This window comes from Cucumis sativus, chromosome 5, assembly GCF_000004075.3.
Source record: "Cucumis sativus cultivar 9930 chromosome 5, Cucumber_9930_V3, whole genome shotgun sequence".
NCBI classification, from domain to species: domain Eukaryota; kingdom Viridiplantae; phylum Streptophyta; class Magnoliopsida; order Cucurbitales; family Cucurbitaceae; genus Cucumis; species Cucumis sativus.
In genome coordinates, this window is record NC_026659.2 from 15938601 (window position 1) to 15963432 (window position 24832).

General features: G+C 37.8%; 2 protein-coding genes across 3 annotated transcripts; both read left to right on the top strand.

Annotated features, from left to right (window-relative positions):
* Window positions 1-353: 353 nt before the first annotated feature.
* LOC116403675 (E3 ubiquitin-protein ligase UPL6-like) lies at window positions 354-19108 on the top strand. Of its 2 annotated transcripts, XR_004216463.1 has the most exons (10): window positions 354-581; window positions 669-755; window positions 879-1019; window positions 1207-1332; window positions 1549-1647; window positions 1989-2056; window positions 17609-17689; window positions 18315-18388; window positions 18685-18829; window positions 19053-19108. XR_004216463.1 is itself a non-coding variant. In XM_031885113.1 (9 exons), the coding sequence occupies exons 1-8, from the start codon at window positions 558-560 to the stop codon at window positions 18385-18387; spliced, it is 699 nt and encodes a 232-aa protein (XP_031740973.1). In that variant the 5' UTR covers window positions 354-557; the 3' UTR covers window position 18388; window positions 18494-18634. The 2 variants fall into 2 exon arrangements, 1 of the variants encoding a protein (XP_031740973.1); XM_031885113.1 differs by lacking the exons at window positions 18685-18829; window positions 19053-19108 and adding an exon at window positions 18494-18634.
* Window positions 19109-19627: 519 nt separating this feature from the next.
* Window positions 19628-21646, top strand: LOC116403676 (E3 ubiquitin-protein ligase UPL6-like). Its single transcript, XM_031885114.1, has 6 exons — window positions 19628-19864; window positions 19952-20038; window positions 20162-20302; window positions 20490-20615; window positions 20864-20962; window positions 21304-21646. Exons 1-6 carry the CDS (start codon window positions 19841-19843, stop codon window positions 21373-21375), a joined length of 549 nt encoding a protein of 182 aa, XP_031740974.1. The 5' UTR covers window positions 19628-19840; the 3' UTR covers window positions 21376-21646.
* The last annotated feature ends 3186 nt before the right edge of the window (window positions 21647-24832 follow it).

Consider the following 24832-nt stretch of genomic DNA (forward strand, 5'->3'; position numbering starts at 1 on the left):
TTATTAAAAGGTTTTAATTAAGATTATGGTGTTCATAACTTTGTAGTGTCACACTAAATAACTTAAAAGAGTTAGTTTGACAGTTGACAAACATGATAGTAATGTGATAGTGAGTGCAAGGGTAAAAAGAGCTGCTTCTGTTGGGTTAAAGGGATGTTTGTATTTTTTAGTGTGATGTGTTTTGTTTTCAAGTTCGTTAGTAGACGTATTACTTAATTGAGCATTTTGATACCATAGCCAGTGTAGGGGAAGATGAATGGAGGGTGCTATGAGACTAGTTAAGACTTATATGTATCCTAATTTTAGTAATATATAAAATTGAGAGAATTTCCTTTGATTTTCAGGAACAAGGATGAATAATCAATGAAAAGGTTTATCCATGCAAGCTTCAAACCAAAGTCAAGGATGTCGATCCTTCCAGGGGAGTCCAAAGTTCCAAGATTGTTTATCCATGCATCATTTTGTCGATCTACTAAGATTAAATTGTCTCGTTGTAGTTGCAAGACTGGAACAATAGACGGCAGTTTACACCACCCAGTGACTTCCATGCTGACGCGATGAATGATTATTTCATTTCTCAGGTAATTGTTCTCAATGAATGTTTTGGTTCTAACGACCTGCTATCTGATCGTAATTCTAATTATTTACTTGGCCTTGTTTCTTTGTAGGCAGTGATAGAAAATACCAGAGCAAATGATATACACAAGCGAGTTCCCTTTTTAGTACCGCTTACTAGCAGGGTTAAGATTTTCACTGTAAGCAAGTTATTTTTTTGGTTTCCTTATCCACAATATTGAATTTCTTGGATGACTGTTAGTTATAGAAATATGTAAGATATTTTTTATTTATGGTTACTTTCTCTATAACTCATTTCACAGACACAACTAGCAGCAGCTAGGCAAATGAATGGATCTCTTGCTGTTTTTGCCAGAAACCGGTTTAGAATTCGACGAAATCATATATTGGAAGATGCTTTCAGTCAGATGAGTGCATTGTCTGAAGTTGATCTTCGAGGATCGGTAATTTCAGACTTCCATGATTTATGAAAAATGACATTGTTATCTTACTTTTTTCTATCTTTTTCTTTGCCCTCGTGAAAACGACCCCATCCCTCTTCTGCATCCTATAGTTGCAGAGTTACTTGTAATTGTTTATTAGTTTTTTCTTGTTTGTGTTGGGTCAATTGCTTCACTTTTCTGCATGCAGATACGTGTGTCTTTTGTTAATGAATTTGGAGTTGAGGAGGCAGGAATTGATGGTGGTGGTATTTTTAAAGATGTCATGGAGAACATTACACAGGCAGCCTTTGACGTGCAGTATGGTTTATTTAAGGTTATCACGACATTCCTTATTATTAGCATGGCATGGCTTTGTTAATCCTGTAGTATTATTGGATAACATGAAGCGTGATGAGACAGCCATAGTTGTTTGAAATCGCTTTTCAAAATAAAAATAGTTGTGAGATCACATTTCATAAAATTTCAGTAATATGTGGGTATGTATTGTTCATTTTTTCTAATATAAGTTATTTTCTGCTTGGTAATCCAGCAAATTGCTGACCATTTGCTCTACCCCAATCCTGGTTCGGGAATGATACATGAGCAACATCTCCAGTTTTTCCATTTCCTCGAAGTTCTTTTGGCAAAGGTATGGCCATAATTCCCAATCATACATGGAATTTACTTTGGTTGATTAGTTTTTTCTTTTTTTGGATAAGGATATCCTGGTCTTGGCCTTATCATGGAAGATTCTTATATATCTTTCACCCCATACTTTGGTTGAATTTTGGAACATTAATGTATCGCCTGACATTCATAAATACAATGTCATAATTTGAAATCTGCTGTCTTCCTACATTATGCATGTTTTTCTGTTATTGAAGTTGCTGCCCGGTTGTGCTAAAAGTTCTCAAGCAGTCATGCTAAAAGATCTCAATCACATTAAATGATTTTTGACAGGATGTTGTTGTTTTACCCTTCTTCTTGTAGGTCATGTTTGAAGTAACTCTTGTTGATATACTTTTTGCAACATTCTTCTTGAGCAAGTTAAAACAGAAGTAAGGTTTTTAAAGATTTACTGTCTTACTGTTTTGTATTTTGTGCTGATCCACTAATCGTAGTATTGATGGTCATGACAATGACTAGTTGCAAGTTACTTGAATTTTTAGGGTTCTAAAAATCTTACATTTTATTATGGGTGCACTGCCTACTAATGAGATTGTCAATTGCTAACTTCCAAATGTTGAATTTGGGATTTCCATGCTACATTCACTTTCTTGATCTGCAATTACAGAGCTACTCTATACTGGAATAAAGTCTCATCTGAACTGTACATTGCTTTTGATGCTGTAATTGCAAAGCTAGGAAATCTTTATGTATAATGCCTTTTTTTTTTATCATTTATTAATGAAAATGAGAAGCCTTTTTATAAGCTGGAGATTACAAGAGTTGTTAAACTAACTTGGGGTTGAGTTAGTTTACTTATAACTAACTCAAGATACAAAATTGTTAATTCAAATAACTAATCCTAAACTATAAAAATGGTAATTCAAACACCTCCTCTAGGATAAAACTCAATAAAATCCATACTAATATCTTCCCACACACGGTCCGGAATGGGTAATGCTTGAAGGAAACCAGCCGGAGTTAAAGACAAGTATTTGGCTTGCTGACACACGGAACATTCAGCAACATAGGTGCGGATATGGGCTTTCATACCTCGCCAATATACCTCCCTTGCTAGCCTTTGATATGTTTTCAATGCACCATGATGTCCCCCTATCGGGCTGTTATGGAACTCAGCTAATAATAAAGTAATATTAGGTGAATCCTCCTCCTTGTAGCAAATATCCATCTGGAGCTGGCTGTCCATTTATCAAGGACAATCGAATATTGTTAAGAGATTCATTTCCAGCCACTTGATCGATGAAAACCGAAGGGTTTAGCCCGCCCACAATACTTACGAGGCCCAATTCAAATACCGGTGGTAATCTCTATAAGGCATCGGCCGCTTTGTTTTCCAATCCTTTCTTGTACTCAATCACAAAATCATACCCCAATAGTTTAGCGATCCATCTCTGATATTCTCCCCGATAGCCCGTTGTTCAAGAAGAAACTTCAAACTTTTCTGATCTGTACGCACCACAAAAGGCTTACCCAATAGATATGGTCGCCATTTTTGAACAGCCAGCACTATTGCCATAAGCTCCCGTTCATAAACAGCCTTAAACCTATGGGTAATAGGTAAAGCTTGACTGAAAAAGGCCACTGGTCGTTGATTTTGCATTAGGACAGCCCCAATACCCACACCCGAAGCATCAGTTTCCAGCACAAAACTTTGTGAAAAATCAGGAATACCTAGCATCGGGACAGACATCATTGCTGACTTTTAACTGCTGAAATGCGTTCTCGGTCGTCTCATTCCACTTAAAGTTACCTTTTTTTAACAGTTGTGTCAAGGGGGGCAGCACAATAGAACCGTAGTTTGCAACGAATTTCCGATAATACCCCGTTAGCCCCAAAAAACCCACCTAGCTCCTTCACGTTCTTGGGTGCTGGCCATTTAACCATCGCTTCTATTTTTGTTGGATCCGCTGCCACCCCCTCTGAAGAAATAACATGGCCCAAGTATTCAATTTTGTCAACCGCAAATTGGCATTTTTTAAAGTTGGCTACCAGTTGATGAGCTACTAGAGTTTCCAAAACCATTGCCAATTGGTGCAAATGCTCGTCCAAGGACTTGCTGTAAATTAAGATGTCATCAAAGAAAACCAAAACAAACTTGCGTAAATATGGGCGAAGAACATCACTCATGATTGATTGGAATGTTGCCGAAGCGTTTCAACCCAAACAGCATCACAAGGAATTCATAGGGCCCCTCGTGGGTTCGAAACGCTGTTTTGTGAACATCGGCTGCCCGCACAAATAGAAAAATATCAGAATGCTTGTTTTTCTTTATTTATTTTGTAATGTCAATTAATTGGCTAATTATTTATCAGAATGCTTGTTGATATCGCTGCATGTTTTATTTTGTAATGTTTGTACTTTTTAGTTGTGATTTGTGAATATGCTAGGATTGATTTGATTTGCTCTTCTGACTGTTAAGATCGGAATGATGTTGCTCATCTGAAAGTAGGCAGCATCATGTGCTTGAAGACTTGTAGAGTATGGAGAGTGAATGGTCAAATTTGAGGAATCATATCTGCTGGCTTTGTAGTCCAAACAGGTTGTCTGGCTAACTTTCTTTTTCTCATTTTCAACCAATTAGGATAGCTGTCATGTTTTTTGAATTCCTTGCCATTCTTGAGTAGTAACTTCGCATTTATTTATTAAAAGGTTTTAATTAAGATTATGGTGTTCATAACTTTGTAGTCACACTAAATAACTTAAAAGAGTTAGTTTGATAGTTGACAAACATGATAGTAATGTGATAGTGAGTGCAAGGGTAAAAAGAGTTGCTTCTGTTGGGTTAAAGTGATGTTTGTGTTTTTTAGTGTGATGTGTTTTGTTTTCAAGTTCGTTAGTAGACGTATTACTTAATTGAAAATTTTGATACCATAGCCAGTGTAGGGGAAGATGAATGGAGGGTGCTATGAGACTAGTTAAGACTTATATGTATCCTAATTTTAGTAATATATAAAATTGAGAGAATTTCCTTTGATTTTCAGGAACAAGGATGAATAATCAATGAAAAAGGAATGAAAAGGTTTATCCATGCAAGCTTCAAACCAAAGTCATGGATGTCGATCCTTCCAGGGGAGTCCAAAGTTCCCCCCTTATTTTTCTCCATTTACTTTGATTTTCAAAAGCTTTTAGGACAGAAAAAGCAATTTTTTGAGTGGGTGTGGGTAATAGCTTGCTTAGCTTGCATGTTTAGTGTAAACTTGGGGGTTCAAATTTTGCCCAAATTTCAAAATTTTTCAGAATTCTTTCCATACAATAATGAGCATTATACCTTCTTAGCTTAATTAGATCTTGCATAAAAAGCATGATTGGCAACCCTTGAGCACTGAGCTCGGGTTTATGATGTGAAATTCTGAATTTTGATGAGTATATGTGCTGAAATTTGAGCATAAGCTGCTGTCTTTTTTGTTTTAAGCTCCTTTTAGCTATTTCTTATTGAGATGTGAATGCATGATTGAGAAAATGGTATGTGTGTTGTGAATGCTTGATTGAATGTATAATAAATAAGTGCATGGATACTTTTCTAGCTTTGTCTTCCTTTGTTGCTTTGTCGTGACTTACCTATGATGCACTTAGTCCAAACCTAGCCTAGATAGAGTAAAAAAGGATAGGAGGCTCTCTTTAGAAACTGGGATGGTTTTAACAAATTTGTCTTGTCAAACATGAGTTAGAAGCCTCTTGTCTAGCCACAATGAACTAAATCCCTTTAGAAAAGGGTCGACATTAACAAAACTTATTGTCACTTCAAAGGGAGCAATCAAACTTAATTAGTAACTAAATGTAGAACCATAGAAAGGTTAGCCCACCGATTCTAGCAAGGCCTAGTTACCACATTGCATACCAAAGAAAGAAAAGAGAGACTTGACAATGCAAAACATAAAACAGTAAGACAATCAAGAGCTATAAAAAAAATCAAACAACATATCCAATATACATTAGAAAAAGCCCATAAAAAATGGGGGAAAACTTCACTTTTGGCCTAACCAAAACCAGACTACCTACTCTTAGCGTTCTAAACATAGCATCGAGTTTGATGAGGGCTTTGAAAAGAGGAGGAATCCTCCCCGATCCACATTAGGGGGAAAACAAGGCTTGTTGTCACTTCGAAGGGAGCAGTCAAACTTAGCATTGAGTTTGACGAGGGCTTTGAAAAGAGGAGGAATCCTCCCCGTTCCATAGTAGGGGGAAAACGAGGCTTGTTGTCACTCCGAAGGGAGCAGTCAAACTTAGAAACTAAGTTTAGAACCATAGAAAGGTTAGCCCACCGGTTCTAGCAAGACCTTGTTACCACATTGCATACCAAAGAAACAAAAGAGAGACTTGCAAATGCAAAACGTAAAAAGGTGAGACAATCAAGAGCTATAAAAAAACAAACAACACATGTAATATACATTAGAAAAATCCCATAAAAAAACAAAGAGCCAACTTGGTTCGGTCAAGTAGAATGTGTTGAGTTCCCTAACTATCAGAGCTTTTAGCAGAAAACTTTACTTTTGGCCTAACCAAAACCAAACCACCTACTCTTAGCGTTCTAAACTTAGCATCGAGTTTGATGAGGGCTTTGAAAAGAGGAGGAATCCTCCCCGATCCACATTAGGGGGAAAACAAGGCTTGTTGTCACTCCGAAGGGAGCAGTCAAACTTAGCATTGAGTTTGACGAGGGCTTTGAAAAGAGGAGGAATCCTCCCCGTTCCATAGTAGGGGGAAAACGAGGCTTGTTGTCACTCCGAAGGGAGCAGTCAAACTTAGAAACTAAGTTTAGAACCATAGAAAGGTTAGCCCACCGGTTCTAGCAAGACCTTGTTACCACATTGCATACCAAAGAAACAAAAGAGAGACTTGCAAATGCAAAACGTAAAAAGGTGAGACAATCAAGAGCTATAGACAAACAAACAACACATGTAATATACATTAGAAAAATCCCATAAAAAAAGAAAAAGCCAACTTGGTTCGGTCAAGTAGAATGTGTTGAGTTCCCTAACTATCAGAGCTTTTAGCAGAAAACTTTACTTTTGGCCTAACCAAAACCAAACCACCTACTCTTAGCGTTCTAAACTTAGCATCGAGTTTGATGAGGGCTTTGAAAAGAGGAGGAATCCTCCCCGATCCACATTAGGGGGAAAACAAGGCTTGTTGTCACTCCGAAGGGAGCAGTCAAACTTAGCATTGAGTTTGACGAGGGCTTTGAAAAGAGGAGGAATCCTCCCCGTTCCATAGTAGGGGGAAAACGAGGCTTGTTGTCACTCCGAAGGGAGCAGTCAAACTTAGAAACTAAGTTTAGAACCATAGAAAGGTTAGCCCACCGGTTCTAGCAAGACCTTGTTACCACATTGCATACCAAAGAAACAAAAGAGAGATGCAAATGCAAAACTTAAAAAGGTTAGACAATCAAGAGCTATAAAAAAACAAACAACACATGCAATATACATTAGAAAAATCCCATAAAAAAACAAAGATCCAACTTGGTTCGGTCAAGTAGAATGTGTTGAGTTCCCTAACTATCAGAGCTTTTAGCAGAAAACTTTACTTTTGGCCTAACCAAAACCAAACCACCTACTCTTAGCGTTCTAAACTTAGCATCGAGTTTGATGAGGGCTTTGAAAAGAGGAGGAATCCTCCCCGATCCACATTAGGGGAAAACAAGGCTTGTTGTCACTCCGAAGGGAGCAGTCAAACTTAGCATTGAGTTTGACGAGGGCTTTGAAAAGAGGAGGAATCCTCCCCGTTCCATAGTAGGGGGAAAACGAGGCTTGTTGTCACTCCGAAGGGAGCAGTCAAACTTAGAAACTAAGTTTAGAACCATAGAAAGGTTAGCCCACCGGTTCTAGCAAGACCTTGTTACCACATTGCATACCAAAGAAACAAAAGAGAGACATGCAAATGCAAAACGTAAAAAGGTTAGACAATCAAGAGCTATAAAAAAACAAACAACACATGCAATATACATTAGAAAAATCCCATAAAAAAGCAAAGATCCAACTTGGTTCGGTCAAGTAGAATGTGTTGAGTTCCCTAACTATCAGAGCTTTTAGCAGAAAACTTTACTTTTGGCCTAACCAAAACCAAACCACCTACTCTTAGCGTTCTAAACTTAGCATCGAGTTTGATGAGGGCTTTGAAAAGAGGAGGAATCCTCCCCGTTCCATAGTAGGGGGAAAACGAGGCTTGTTGTCACTCCGAAGGGAGCAGTCAAACTTAGAAACTAAGTTTAGAACCATAGAAAGGTTAGCCCACCGGTTCTAGCAAGACCTTGTTACCACATTGCATACCAAAGAAACAAAAGAGAGACTTGCAAATGCAAAACGTAAAAAGGTTAGACAATCAAGAGCTATAAAAAAACAAACAACACATGCAATATACATTAGAAAAATCCCATAAAAAAAGCAAAGAGCCAACTTGGTTCGGTCAAGTAGAATGTGTTGAGTTCCCTAACTATCAGAGCTTTTAGCAGAAAACTTTACTTTTGGCCTAACCAAAACCAAACCACCTACTCTTAGCGTTCTAAACTTAGCATCGAGTTTGATGAGGGCTTTGAAAAGAGGAGGAATCCTCCCCGATCCACATTAGGGGGAAAACAAGGCTTGTTGTCACTCCGAAGGGAGCAGTCAAACTTAGCATTGAGTTTGACGAGGGCTTTGAAAAGAGGAGGAATCCTCCCCGTTCCATAGTAGGGGGAAAACGAGGCTTGTTGTCACTCCGAAGGGAGCAGTCAAACTTAGAAACTAAGTTTAGAACCATAGAAAGGTTAGCCCACCGGTTCTAGCAAGACCTTGTTACCACATTGCATACCAAAGAAACAAAAGAGAGATGCAAATGCAAAACGTAAAAAGGTTAGACAATCAAGAGCTATAAAAAAACAAACAACACATGCAATATACATTAGAAAAATCCCATAAAAAAACAAAGATCCAACTTGGTTCGGTCAAGTAGAATGTGTTGAGTTCCCTAACTATCAGAGCTTTTAGCAGAAAACTTTACTTTTGGCCTAACCAAAACCAAACCACCTACTCTTAGCGTTCTAAACTTAGCATCGAGTTTGATGAGGGCTTTGAAAAGAGGAGGAATCCTCCCCGATCCACATTAGGGGGAAAACAAGGCTTGTTGTCACTCCGAAGGGAGCAGTCAAACTTAGCATTGAGTTTGACGAGGGCTTTGAAAAGAGGAGGAATCCTCCCCGTTCCATAGTAGGGGGAAAACGAGGCTTGTTGTCACTCCGAAGGGAGCAGTCAAACTTAGAAACTAAGTTTAGAACCATAGAAAGGTTAGCCCACCGGTTCTAGCAAGACCTTGTTACCACATTGCATACCAAAGAAACAAAAGAGAGACATGCAAATGCAAAACGTAAAAAGGTTAGACAATCAAGAGCTATAAAAAAACAAACAACACATGCAATATACATTAGAAAAATCCCATAAAAAAGCAAAGATCCAACTTGGTTCGGTCAAGTAGAATGTGTTGAGTTCCCTAACTATCAGAGCTTTTAGCAGAAAACTTTACTTTTGGCCTAACCAAAACCAAACCACCTACTCTTAGCGTTCTAAACTTAGCATCGAGTTTGATGAGGGCTTTGAAAAGAGGAGGAATCCTCCCCGTTCCATAGTAGGGGGAAAACGAGGCTTGTTGTCACTCCGAAGGGAGCAGTCAAACTTAGAAACTAAGTTTAGAACCATAGAAAGGTTAGCCCACCGGTTCTAGCAAGACCTTGTTACCACATTGCATACCAAAGAAACAAAAGAGAGACTTGCAAATGCAAAACGTAAAAAGGTTAGACAATCAAGAGCTATAAAAAAACAAACAACACATGCAATATACATTAGAAAAATCCCATAAAAAAAGCAAAGAGCCAACTTGGTTCGGTCAAGTAGAATGTGTTGAGTTCCCTAACTATCAGAGCTTTTAGCAGAAAACTTTACTTTTGGCCTAACCAAAACCAAACCACCTACTCTTAGCGTTCTAAACTTAGCATCGAGTTTGATGAGGGCTTTGAAAAGAGGAGGAATCCTCCCCGATCCACATTAGGGGGAAAACAAGGCTTGTTGTCACTCCGAAGGGAGCAGTCAAACTTAGCATTGAGTTTGACGAGGGCTTTGAAAAGAGGAGGAATCCTCCCCGTTCCATAGTAGGGGGAAAACGAGGCTTGTTGTCACTCCGAAGGGAGCAGTCAAACTTAGAAACTAAGTTTAGAACCATAGAAAGGTTAGCCCACCGGTTCTAGCAAGACCTTGTTACCACATTGCATACCAAAGAAACAAAAAGAGACATGCAAATGCAAAACGTAAAAAGGTTAGACAATCAAGAGCTATAAAAAAACAAACAACACATGCAATATACATTAGAAAAATCCCATAAAAAACAAAGATCCAACTTGGTTCGGTCAAGTAGAATGTGTTGAGTTCCCTAACTATCAGAGCTTTTAGCAGAAAACTTTACTTTTGGCCTAACCAAAACCAAACCACCTACTCTTAGCGTTCTAAACTTAGCATCGAGTTTGATGAGGGCTTTGAAAAGAGGAGGAATCCTCCCCGATCCACATTAGGGGAAAACAAGGCTTGTTGTCACTCCGAAGGGAGCAGTCAAACTTAGCATTGAGTTTGACGAGGGCTTTGAAAAGAGGAGGAATCCTCCCCGTTCCATAGTAGGGGGAAAACGAGGCTTGTTGTCACTCCGAAGGGAGCAGTCAAACTTAGAAACTAAGTTTAGAACCATAGAAAGGTTAGCCCACCGGTTCTAGCAAGACCTTGTTACCACATTGCATACCAAAGAAACAAAAGAGAGACATGCAAATGCAAAACGTAAAAAGGTTAGACAATCAAGAGCTATAAAAAAACAAACAACACATGCAATATACATTAGAAAAATCCCATAAAAAAGCAAAGATCCAACTTGGTTCGGTCAAGTAGAATGTGTTGAGTTCCCTAACTATCAGAGCTTTTAGCAGAAAACTTTACTTTTGGCCTAACCAAAACCAAACCACCTACTCTTAGCGTTCTAAACTTAGCATCGAGTTTGATGAGGGCTTTGAAAAGAGGAGGAATCCTCCCCGATCCACATTAGGGGGAAAACAAGGCTTGTTGTCACTCCGAAGGGAGCAGTCAAACTTAGCATTGAGTTTGACGAGGGCTTTGAAAAGAGGAGGAATCCTCCCCGTTCCATAGTAGGGGGAAAACGAGGCTTGTTGTCACTCCGAAGGGAGCAGTCAAACTTAGAAACTAAGTTTAGAACCATAGAAAGGTTAGCCCACCGGTTCTAGCAAGACCTTGTTACCACATTGCATACCAAAGAAACAAAAGAGAGACATGCAAATGCAAAACGTAAAAAGGTTAGACAATCAAGAGCTATAAAAAAACAAACAACACATGCAATATACATTAGAAAAATCCCATAAAAAAGCAAAGATCCAACTTGGTTCGGTCAAGTAGAATGTGTTGAGTTCCCTAACTATCAGAGCTTTTAGCAGAAAACTTTACTTTTGGCCTAACCAAAACCAAACCACCTACTCTTAGCGTTCTAAACTTAGCATCGAGTTTGATGAGGGCTTTGAAAAGAGGAGGAATCCTCCCCGTTCCATAGTAGGGGGAAAACGAGGCTTGTTGTCACTCCGAAGGGAGCAGTCAAACTTAGAAACTAAGTTTAGAACCATAGAAAGGTTAGCCCACCGGTTCTAGCAAGACCTTGTTACCACATTGCATACCAAAGAAACAAAAGAGAGACATGCAAATGCAAAACGTAAAAAGGTTAGACAATCAAGAGCTATAAAAAAACAAACAACACATGCAATATACATTAGAAAAATCCCATAAAAAAGCAAAGATCCAACTTGGTTCGGTCAAGTAGAATGTGTTGAGTTCCCTAACTATCAGAGCTTTTAGCAGAAAACTTTACTTTTGGCCTAACCAAAACCAAACCACCTACTCTTAGCGTTCTAAACTTAGCATCGAGTTTGATGAGGGCTTTGAAAAGAGGAGGAATCCTCCCCGATCCACATTAGGGGGAAAACAAGGCTTGTTGTCACTCCGAAGGGAGCAGTCAAACTTAGCATTGAGTTTGACGAGGGCTTTGAAAAGAGGAGGAATCCTCCCCGTTCCATAGTAGGGGGAAAACGAGGCTTGTTGTCACTCCGAAGGGAGCAGTCAAACTTAGAAACTAAGTTTAGAACCATAGAAAGGTTAGCCCACCGGTTCTAGCAAGACCTTGTTACCACATTGCATACCAAAGAAACAAAAAGAGAGACATGCAAATGCAAAACGTAAAAAGGTTAGACAATCAAGAGCTATAAAAAAACAAACAACACATGCAATATACATTAGAAAAATCCCATAAAAAAGCAAAGATCCAACTTGGTTCGGTCAAGTAGAATGTGTTGAGTTCCCTAACTATCAGAGCTTTTAGCAGAAAACTTTACTTTTGGCCTAACCAAAACCAAACCACCTACTCTTAGCGTTCTAAACTTAGCATCGAGTTTGATGAGGGCTTTGAAAAGAGGAGGAATCCTCCCCGATCCACATTAGGGGGAAAACAAGGCTTGTTGTCACTCCGAAGGGAGCAGTCAAACTTAGCATTGAGTTTGACGAGGGCTTTGAAAAGAGGAGGAATCCTCCCCGTTCCATAGTAGGGGGAAAACGAGGCTTGTTGTCACTCCGAAGGGAGCAGTCAAACTTAGAAACTAAGTTTAGAACCATAGAAAGGTTAGCCCACCGGTTCTAGCAAGACCTTGTTACCACATTGCATACCAAAGAAACAAAAGAGAGACATGCAAATGCAAAACGTAAAAAGGTTAGACAATCAAGAGCTATAAAAAAACAAACAACACATGCAATATACATTAGAAAAATCCCATAAAAAAGCAAAGATCCAACTTGGTTCGGTCAAGTAGAATGTGTTGAGTTCCCTAACTATCAGAGCTTTTAGCAGAAAACTTTACTTTTGGCCTAACCAAAACCAAACCACCTACTCTTAGCGTTCTAAACTTAGCATCGAGTTTGATGAGGGCTTTGAAAAGAGGAGGAATCCTCCCCGATCCACATTAGGGGGAAAACAAGGCTTGTTGTCACTCCGAAGGGAGCAGTCAAACTTAGCATTGAGTTTGACGAGGGCTTTGAAAAGAGGAGGAATCCTCCCCGTTCCATAGTAGGGGGAAAACGAGGCTTGTTGTCACTCCGAAGGGAGCAGTCAAACTTAGAAACTAAGTTTAGAACCATAGAAAGGTTAGCCCACCGGTTCTAGCAAGACCTTGTTACCACATTGCATACCAAAGAAACAAAGAGAGACATGCAAATGCAAAACGTAAAAAGGTTAGACAATCAAGAGCTATAAAAAAACAAACAACACATGCAATATACATTAGAAAAATCCCATAAAAAAACAAAGATCCAACTTGGTTCGGTCAAGTAGAATGTGTTGAGTTCCCTAACTATCAGAGCTTTTAGCAGAAAACTTTACTTTTGGCCTAACCAAAACCAAACCACCTACTCTTAGCGTTCTAAACTTAGCATCGAGTTTGATGAGGGCTTTGAAAAGAGGAGGAATCCTCCCCGATCCACATTAGGGGGAAAACAAGGCTTGTTGTCACTCCGAAGGGAGCAGTCAAACTTAGCATTGAGTTTGACGAGGGCTTTGAAATGAGGAGGAATCCTCCTCGTTCCATAGTAGGGGGAAAACGAGGCTTGTTATGAGGATTTTCCCTTGGGAAATTATTATAAAAGTGACAAATGAAAATATTGATTGGTTTCTGAACCACTGTGGTGCCCTTGTTTGTTATTTTCCCTTATGTTGCTTTATGCTTGGTTTTCTAATTGATAATATCATCTTAAAGTGTTCTAATTGATAGCACATATCTCTTAGTGTTAGTACTTTCTTACCTTTCTCTCTCTTACATATATAGGGGATATGTTGAGCATTTTCGCTAGCAAGGATTATGTACTTAACAAGGCCTTAGTGGATTAGAGAGTTAAGAAATTTGCATATGCTTGCATCCAGACTGTACACCATAATAGGTAATTAGTTTTTTCCATTTCAACATTCCTTATTAAAAACTTATCCTTTTTAACGTTTTGAATGGAAAAACAGATGTTTGATCTATCATTGTTGATTTTGTTGGCTTTCTATGCTATGATCCTTTAATTGTATATGATATATTTCTTTTGTTGAAAAGTGATATATTTCTTAGATTTTGTTCAGATATATATAATTGACATAAAGGTTTTTTTACCTTCAGCTAACGAATTCAGACTAATCTTATTTATATATATGATAAGTTGTCTTTATTTTTCCTCTGAATTATTCTTACTTGATGTTGTTCTTGATAGAAACCAATTGAGGAATCAACTTTTGGCTGCACCTGTGAACTCTAACACACCTGCAACTCTATTGTTAGACACAATTATTTTCTTATTACAACCTGAACTCCCATGGGTTTGTAAAATTGTTGGTTACTTCCTGGAAAGAAATGCATATGCGTTGATTAGGGATATCACTTTGACAGGGAAGGTATAAATGTACTTCCTTTTTTTTCTACTTGCAAGTGGTTTTTTTTATAGACATTCTGTTTTGCCGTGGATTATCCTCTGCAGGTGTTTTCAGAGAACTAATTCACACTCAAACTATTGCAGGAAAGTGCAGATTCACATTCCAAGAGTTCATTGGCTTCTCTAGAACATCTGCTGTCTCTTTTGAGTTCTCATGTTGGTAAGAAGCCATGTTGTTGCCCACGTGTTGATCCCAATTGGAGTTTCTCCTCTCAAATTCTTACTCTTCCTTTACTGTGGCGGACATTCACATTTCACACCTCTCTCTACCCAATGGACAAAGTTGCATGTGTCATCCTCTACTAGGTTTGTGTACCTTGCTGTTTGGATATAATGGCGTTAGTAATGGTTTAAAGGTCATGTTTTCTCAATAACGAGAAACATAACATGCATGTACTTCGTTTAAAAAAGAAAAAAAAACTCTATAGATTTTTTTTGAAAAGATCTTTTTAAGTACAACTTGGTGTGGGACATAAAAAATTATGACTATTCTAGCATACAGAATGGAGTTAGTTCCAGTACTCTGGAGTTTTATTAAAAACTGCCACGAGAATAAAAAATGGTCATCCTTTTCAGAGAAATTGGCATATTTATCAGGAGATGCACCTGGTTGGCTATTACCTTTGGCTGTTTTTTGTCCTGTGTACAAGTAAGATTATCTTCTTTATTCCTGTTCCTCTACTTTTGAATTTCGCTTTAATTCCTCATCTGATGTTATATAATTATATGGTATGTTATAAGATTCGGCATGTCCTGATCACTTCTTTCCTTATCAATCAGGCACATGCTCATAATAATTGACAATGAGGAGTTTTATGAGCAGGAGAAGCCACTATCGTTAAAGGACATCAGATGCCTGATCGTTATTTTAAGACAGGTGAGCTCTTTAATTCCATCATATGTCCAAAAAGATACCCATACCCTCCCACTCAAGACACTTAAGTAATTGCTCAGAGAAATAACAAAATACTTGGCCCCACTCTAACAAACACATTCCTAAGGGCCCACACAAATAGAAAAATACCAACTAACTCTCAATCATTCTTTCTTCTTCCTATTCTTGTCTCTACGGGAATACACGTTTACTATGGGAGGTCTATCATTATCCGCCCCCCAAAGAGCCACCTTGTCCTCAAGGTGGAATTCAGGAAACTGTTCTTGAATAAGAGCAGCTTGTTCCCATGTTGCACTTTCAAGTGTCCCCTCACTCCAACGGATCAAAACTTCTAAGTTGTCCTCCTTTTCTATTGTTTTGCGAACTCCCAATACTTCTACTGGAGACACTTGCATAGACAAATCAGCAGCCAAATCTTTTGGAATTGGGAATAATGGCCTGTTTGAACCCACGACCTTGGTCGGACGCTTTGAATCTGGCCCACAGAAGCTATCGGAATTCTGTCCAGCTGCCGATTTTCTTTCTATCCTCCTTCCATTGATACCAGTCCAAAGCTTCCCCCTCCAAGCACAGGACCGCCGCATCCAACTTATCTCTCTCCGTCAGATATTCACCACAAAATAGCGCTCCACACGTTGTAGCTATCCATCCACATTCTCTTCTTCCTCTCCTTTAAATATCGACACCTCCAGTTTTCGTAGCCTCATGTCAAAAAGGGGTATCTCACGGATATTTGGTGCACATGGTACTCCAACTCCCTCATCCACCACCGGTTGTTAGTTTTTTGTTCACTTTTTTCTTCTTGAACTTGTTCCTCATTCATTATTCCCTTTCCCTTGTCCGTAATCATTCTTTCACTAGACGTGGATCCTTTTGAAGCACTTCCCATCACTCCCATCCTGTGTATTAACAATTTCATATCCTCACTCAATTTTTACAGATTGTGTGGAATAAATTAATTAAAGTTGTTTCTACCAAAGAAAACAAAAATAATAAATAAAATTATATGTTTTTCAGATTTTATTTTATGTTTCTAAAAGTTGGATGTATTCTGATCATAACCTTTTTGACATATTGTAAAAGGCATTGATAAATTAAATTAAAAAAAAAAAGCATTTACAAAAATTGTTGAAATTCTTTTAAACATTTAGGTGTAAAAATGAAACAAATAGATTAATGCGATGGAAAAATGGTCTAGATCAATCTAGTATCCTGGTATCACTTTTAGCTGATACCACACTTAGCCTGTTGATCAATGATCTAGATCAATCTAGTATCCTGGTAGAATCTTTTTCTCACTTCTTATCTTAAATTATGAAGGTGACATTCCTGAACTAGAGCTATATTTTGTTATTATAAACAATGAATATGGAAAGCAAATTGAAGAAGAGCTACTTCCTGGAGGAAAAAACCGTCGTGTCACCTGTGAAAATGTCATCACATTCATTCATCTTGTTGCCAATCATCGTTTGAACTTTCAGCATAGTTTGTCCCTTGTTTATCCAATGTGTCTCCCTACTCCAATGTTGATTGAAAACATGTCCTCCTCAGATACGACAGCAAAGTTCTCATTTTTTGAGAGGGATTCAGCAGCTTATACAGAAAGAATGGATCAACATGTTCAATGAGCATGAATTCCAGGTATCACTAACTCACTGAGATAGTAACGTGGTTTGCATGAAAAGGCTGTTTTGCTGTTATATAATCTCTTGATGACTCGTTTATCATTGCACATCAACTGCCTCATGTGCCTTGAATCCTGTTTCATGCTAGTATTAATTATACTATTTGGGAAAGAAGTATGTTAAAGGAGGAACATTTTTTCTCCTAGACCATACAAAGTCAGTAGGGTTAAGCACTTAGATTTGCATTTTTATTCTTCTTATTGTGTGGGTGTGTGGGTGGGGGGAGGGGGGAGGGGGTTAGTAGTTTTGATAATGTGCCATTGTCGACCTTTAATTTTCATGTGACGTGAAACACTAAACTAATTAAAGCAAGAACCTAGAATGATTAGGAGTACACTTGATCTTGTGATCTGGGCAGCAACCAACCAAAGCCTAAACCCTAGAGGCATCAGGGTCTTCCTTATTGAGTTCACCTGAAGGAATAGATGTGGGTTTCCTTGATGAAGTGAAGATTCAGGTTCTGGATAAGGAAACTAGTCTTCCTTAAGATTCAAGTTGTTCATTTTCGAAGAGGCACAATGCTCGTAAAAGTGTAGAGGCAGAATTTTACTAATCATTAAAATCTGAGAAATAAACAAAGTGAACTAGATTATTTTTAGCCTACATGGACTCTAAGTGGTGACAACTGAAGTCCTTGTAAGGGGAAAAGATGTGGGAAAAAAAATTCCCTTGCGATGGGAAATGATAAGAAAAACATAAAGAGAACCCTAATTTAGGTCAAATCATGGACCAATGGCTAAATACTATGAAGTTTTGTTGCTGGTCTTTTGTGGTTCCAGGATAAATCGAGTTGCTGTCTTTGACTGGTCTATTTCATTTCAGCTTTCAATATCAGGTTCACTGGACAGCTTGGATGTTGATGACCTACGGACACATACTACTTATTCAAGTGGTTATCATAGGGTAAGTTCTATTAAACCCTTTTTTCTATATATGTATTTTTGTTTCTTTTCTTTTCTGCGTAATTGTTTTGCATATTGTGTTCGATAAAATTTTGAAAATTTGAAATCTTGCAAGAAGATTAGTTACAATTAATCTTCCTTTGGAGGTTGAACAATTCTTGGTTTAGGATATCGAATACTAGATTTATTGTAGTGCAATCGGAATTGTGATGTCAAGTCAATTAAACTTCAAAATTGTAGATGATGTTGGAAGATCTCACCCGGGTAATTGGGAGATGGTTTTGAAGTCTTTGGAGTTTAGGGAGTTGGTCATCGTTTAGATTCTTTTTAATATTTTTCAATTAATTTCGAATTCATACAATGTATATGCCTGTATTAGTGTTTGAAACTGGGTGATAAATTGATTACCATTATTCAGACTTCTAGTCCTCTCTTATGTTTCTATGACTATGAAAACAAACTTTGGACTTGTATTGTTTGTAATGCTCTGTTTGGTCAGGCACAACCATGATCAAGAAATTTGTGATAGGAAACGGAGAAATATCTTCACTTTTTTAATGCTTCTGCTGGATTGAAAAACCAAATGTGGGAACTTCGGAATTTGAATTTTTATTTCATGCTTTCAGGAGCATTATGTCATTGAGATGTTTTGGGAAGTTATCAAAAGTTTCTCAGTGGAAAACCAAAAGAAATTTCTGAAGTGAGTATTTTCATTACACATCAGTTGGTTACTTCTTGTCTCAAGTTGGCTTAAAGAAAAACTGAACTTCAAAAATATAACAATTGTATCTTGCTTTTTCATTAGGTTTGTAACTGGTTACTCTCGAGGACCACTTCGTATCCTCATTATTCTTAATTATTTGTTTTGGTTTCCCTTAAGGGGATAAGTTGGTTCCTTCTAGAGCTTAAACTAATTTATCCTGCTAGCAAAAATCATGTGAAAAAGTAACTCAGTATGAGACAAGGTACATTTCTGACTAGTACTTTATTGTGCAGAGACTGGCAGATGGTTTAAGTAGCTTTAAAACAAGTAGAATAAATCTTATTGATTTACCTGGTTCCGGAGGCAGAAGCTAACAGGTGCAGCTGGGGAGCGCTTGAAGGAAGCACGCAATATCAACCGATCACTCTCACAACTCGGGTAACCGATCAAAACTATTGGGAGATATTTCAAATTTCATTTAAGCAGTGATCTTTCCAATGATTTTTTTCTTTATTTATTTTGTAATGTCAATTAATTGGCTAATTATTTATCAGAATGCTTGTTGATATCGCTGCATGTTTTATTTTGTAATGTTTGTACTTTTTAGTTGTGATTTGTGAATATGCTAGGATTGATTTGATTTGCTCTTCTGACTGTTAAGATCGGAATGATGTTGCTCATCTGAAAGAAGGCAGCATCATGTGCTTGAAGACTTGTGGAGTATGGAGAGTGAATGGTCAAATTTGAGGAATCGTATCTGCTGGCTTTGTAGTCCAAACAGGTTGTCTGGCTAACTTTCTTTTTCTCATTTTCAACCAATTAGGATAGCTGTCATGTTTTTTGAATTCCTTGCCATTGTTGAGTAGTAACTTGGCATTTGTTTATTAAAAGGTTTTAATTAAGATTATGGTGTTCATAACTTTGTAGTGTCACACTAAATAACTTAAAAGAGTTAGTTTGACAGTTGACAAACATGATAGTAATGTGATAGTGAGTGCAAGGGTAAAAAGAGCTGCTTCTGTTGGGTTAAAGGGATGTTTGTGTTTTTTAGTGTGATGTGTTTTGTTTTCAAGTTCGTTAGTAGACGTATTACTTAATTGAGCATTTTGATACCATAGCCAGTGTAGGGGAAGATGAATGGAGGGTGCTATGAGACTAGTTAAGACTTATATGTATCCTAATTTTAGTAATATATAAAATTGAGAGAATTTCCTTTGATTTTCAGGAACAATGATGAATAATCAATGAAAAATGAATGAAAAGGTTTATCCATGCAAGCTTCAAACCAAAGTCAAGGATATCGATCCTTCCAGGGGAGTCCAAAGTTCCAAGATTGTTTATCCATGCATCATTTTGTCGATCTACTAAGATTAAATTGTCTCGTTGTAGTTGCAAGACTGGAACAATAGACGGCAGTTTACACCACCCAGTGACTTCCATGCTGACGCGATGAATGATTATTTCATTTCACAGGTAATTGTTCTCAATGAATGTTTTGGTTCTAACGACCTGCTATCTGATCGTAATTCTAATTATTTACTTGGCCTTGTTTCTTTGTAGGCAGTGATAGAAAATACCAGAGCAAATGATATACACAAGCGAGTTCCCTTTTTAGTACCGTTTACTAGCAGGGTTAAGATTTTCACTGTAAGCAAGTTATTTTTTTGGTTTCCTTATCCACAATATTGAATTTCTTGGACGACTGTTAGTTATAGAAATATGTAAGATATTTTTTATTTATGGTTACTTTCTCTATAACTCATTTCACAGACACAACTAGCAGCAGCTAGGCAAAGGAATGGATCTCTTGCTGTTTTTGCCAGAAACCGGTTTAGAATTCGACGAAATCATATATTGGAAGATGCTTTCAGTCAGATGAGTGCATTGTCTGAAGTTGATCTTCAAGGATCGGTAATTTCAGACTTCCATGATTTATGAAAAATGAAATTGTTATCTTACTTTTTTCTATCTTTTTCTTTGCCCTCGTGAAAACGACCCCTTCCCTCTTCTGCATCCTATAGTTGCAGAGTTACTTGTAATTGTTTATTAGTTTTTTCTTGTTTGTGTTGGGTCAATTGCTTCACTTTTCTGCATGCAGATACGTGTGTCTTTTGTTAATGAATTTGGAGTTGAGGAGGCAGGAATTGATGGTGGTGGTATTTTTAAAGATGTCATGGAGAACATTACACGGGCAGCCTTTGACGTGCAGTATGGTTTATTTAAGGTTATCACGACATTCCTTATTATTAGCATGGCATGGCTTTGTTAATCCTGTAGTATTATTGGATAACATGAAGCGTGATGAGACAGCCATAGTTGTTTGAAATCGCTTTTCAAAATAAAAATAGTTGTGAGATCACATTTCAATATAAAAATTGGTTGCTTGAAATCTGTTTCATAAAATTTCAGTAATATGTGGGTATGTATTGTTCATTTTTTCTAATATAAGTTATTTTCTGCTTGGTAATCCAGCAAATTGCTGACCATTTGCTCTACCCCAATCCTGGTTCGGGAATGATACATGAGCAACATCTCCAGTTTTTCCATTTCCTCGAAGTTCTTTTGGCAAAGGTATGGCCATAATTCCCAATCATACATGGAATTTACTTTGGTTGATTAGTTTTTTCTTTTTTTGGATAAGGATATCCTGGTCTTGGCCTTATCGTGGAAGATTCTTATATATCTTTCACCCCATACTTTGGTTGAATTTTGGAACATTAATGTATCGCCTGACATTCATAAATACAATGTCATAATTTGAAATCTGCTGTCTTCCTACATTATGCATGTTTTTCTGTTATTGAAGTTGCTGCCCGGTTGTGCTAAAAGTTCTCAAGCAGTCATGCTAAAAGATCTCAATCACATTAAATGATTTTTGACAGGATGTTGTTGTTTTACCCTTCTTCCTGTAGGTCATGTTTGAAGGAACTCTTGTTGATATACTTTTTGCAACATTCTTCTTGAGCAAGTTAAAACAGAAGTAAGGTTTTTAAAGATTTACTGTCTTACTGTTTTGTATTTTGTGCTGATCCACTAATCGTAGTATTGATGGTCATGACAATGACTAGTTGCAAGTTACTTGAATTTTTAGGGTTCTAAAAATCTTACATTTTATTATGGGTGCACTGCCTACTAATGAGATTGTCAATTGCTAACTTCCAAATGTTGAATTTGGGATTTCCATGCTACATTCACTTTCTTGATCTGCAATTACAGAGCTACTCTATACTGGAATAAAGTCTCATCTGAACTGTACATTGCTTTTGATGCTGTAATTGCAAAGCTAGGAAATCTTTATGTATAATGCCTTTTTTTTTATCATTTATTAATGAAAATGAGAAGCCTTTTTATAGGCTGGAGATTACAAGAGTTGTTAAACTAACTTGGGGTTGAGTTAGTTTACTTATAACTAACTCAAGATACAAAATTGTTAATTCAAATAACTAATCCTAAACTATAAAAATGGTAATTCAAACACCTCCTCTAGGATAAAACTCAAGAAACATAAAGAAGGGGGATGTTCTACATTAGCTTTTGTCAAGGCTTTAGCCAAAATTTTATTTATCAACTGTGGGGGAGGATTTGAGAGCTCCCCAATCTCTACACACTTCTCTAATGAGAGTCTATACCAAAATCAAGATACCCATACCCTTCCACTCAAGAAACTTAAGTAATTGCTTAGAGAAATAACAAAATACTTGGCCCCACTCTAACAAACACATTCCTAAGGGCCCACACAAATAGAAAAATACCAACTAACTCTCAATCATTCTTTCTTCTTCCTATTCTTGTCTCTACGGGAATACACCTTTACTATGGGAGGTCTATCATTACCCGCCCCCCAAATAGCCACCTTGTCCTCAAGGTGGAATTCAGGAAACTGATTCTTGAATAAGAGCAGCTTGTTCCCACGTTGCACTTTCAAGTGTCCCCTCACTCGAACGGATCAAAACTTCTAAGTTGTCCTCCTTTTCTATTGTTTTGCGAACTCCCAATACTTCTACCGGAGACACTTGCATAGACAAATCAGCAGCCAAATCTTTTGAAATTGGGAATAATGGCCTGTTTGAACCCACGACCTTGCGAAGAACAGAAACATGAAAGACCGGGTGTATAAGCGATTCCTTGGGAAGGGCCAAACGGTATGCAACGAAACGAATTCGTGCCACGATCATAAATGACCCAATGAATCTTGGGGCCAATTTGGAGTGCTTAAAACGGCTGAGAGGGACTGTAGGTAAGGGCGTAACTTCACATAAACCCAATCATGAACCTCAAACTGCACCTCCCGTCTTTTAGCATTAGCATATTTGACCATTCGCTGCTGTGCTTTCAGTAAATTGGCCTTCAAAACGCCCAAAATTTCATCTCTTTCTTTCATCAAATGGTCTACTTCATCATTCACCCGGCTCGAGCCCTTCACATATGGTAATATAGAGGGGGGTGGTCGCCCATAGAGGGCCTCGAAGGGGGTCATCAATGTGGCTGTACGGACTGTTGTATTATAGCTTAATTCAGCCCAAGCTAGCCATTTAACCCATTGTTTAGGTGTGTTCATAGAAAAACACCCTAGATACGTCTCCACCCCTCGATTGACAACTTTTTTCATACTTTTTGAAATTTTGGTAGGTTGTGAGTTACAAACTTACACTGAAGCATTGCTTGGTCGTTTTGAAAATTCAAGTGATACTTACACACGTTTTGAATACATTTTAGGTTAGATTGAGTTTGTTGCACTTGGTTGTCATTTTTGGTCTTGAAATGCTTTTTTCAACCTTTTTGGTAGATTATGAGTTACTAACTTACACTTAGGATTTGCTAGATCGTTTTGAAAACTCAAGTAATACCTAGACACGTTTTGAGCATGTTTTAGGTTGGTTTGAACTAAGTTTGTTGCACTTACACACTTGGTTGCCATTTTGGGTCTTGTAGTGCTTTTTTCACTCTATTTGAACTTTTTTCGTAGGTTATGAGTTACGAACCTACACGTAAGCTTTTTTAGGTCGTTTTGAAAGTTCAAGTGATACTTAGACACGTTTTGAACTCGTTTTAGGTTGGTTTGACACTAAGTTTTAAACACATTTGATTGACATGTTGGGTCTTGAAGTACTTTTTTCACACTTTTTGAAATTTTGGTAGGTTGTGAGTTACAAACTTACACTTAAGCATTGCTGGGTCGTTTTGAAAATTCAAGTGATACTTACACACGTTTTGAATACATTTTAGGTTAGATTGAGTTTGTTGCACTTACACACATGGTTGTCATTTTTGGTCTTGAAATGCTTTTTTCAACCTTTTCGGTAGATTATGAGTTACGAACTTACCCTTAGGATTTGCTAGGTCGTTTTGAAAACTCAAGTAATACCTAGACACGTTTTGAGCACGTTTTAGGTTGGTTTGAACTAAGTTTGTTGCACTTACACACTTGGTTGCCATTTTGGGTCTTGTAGTGCTTTTTTCACAATATTTGAACTTTTTTCGTAGGTTATGAGTTACGAACCTGCACGTAAGCTGTTTTAGGTCGTTTTGAAAGTTGCAGTGAAAGTTAGACACGTTTTGAGCACGTTTTAGGTCGTTTTGAGCATGTTTTAGGTCGTTTTGAGTAAATGGTATGTATGTTGTGATTGTTTGATTGCATGTATAATACCTTATTGAGATGTGTATGCTTGATTGAGAAGCTGATAGAACACCAAGTAATGGTTCTTATTTGTTCATTAAGCAACCAAACTATTACAGAATACAATACTCAAACCAGTCTTGAAAACACCGAACAAACAAGTACTATTACAGACAATAACCAAGTATAAAATAAAACATTCAAACATCAAAAGTAGTTTAGGATAATGGAAAACACTTTCTAAGATTAAAGTAACTGAACAACTTCTGTAATTCTGCTCTCCAGAAAATACAGCCCCTCCACTTCCAGAAACTGATTAACCAACCCCCATCTTTCCTTCCATCTCTCCCTTTTAACCTCCCCCTGTAACTAACTGTGGAGGCCCTCAATAAAATCCATACTAATATCTTCCCACACACGGTCCGGAATGGGTAATGCTTGAAGGAAACCAGCCGGAGTTAAAGACAAGTATTTGGCTTGCTGACACACGGAACATTCAGCAACATAGGTGCGGATATGGGCTTTCATACCTCGCCAATAGACCTCCCTTGCTAGCCTTTGATATGTTTTCAATGCACCATGATGTCCCCCTATCGGGCTGTTATGGAACTCAGCTAATAATAAAGTAATATTAGGTGAATCCTCCTCCTTGTAGCAAATATCCATCTGGAGCTGGCTGTCCATTTATCAAGGATAATCGAATATTGTTAAGAGATTCATTTCCAGCCACTTGATCGATGAAAACCGAAGGGTTTAGCCCGCCCACAATACTTACGAGGCCCAATTCAAATACCGGTGGTAATCTCTATAAGGCATCGGCCGCT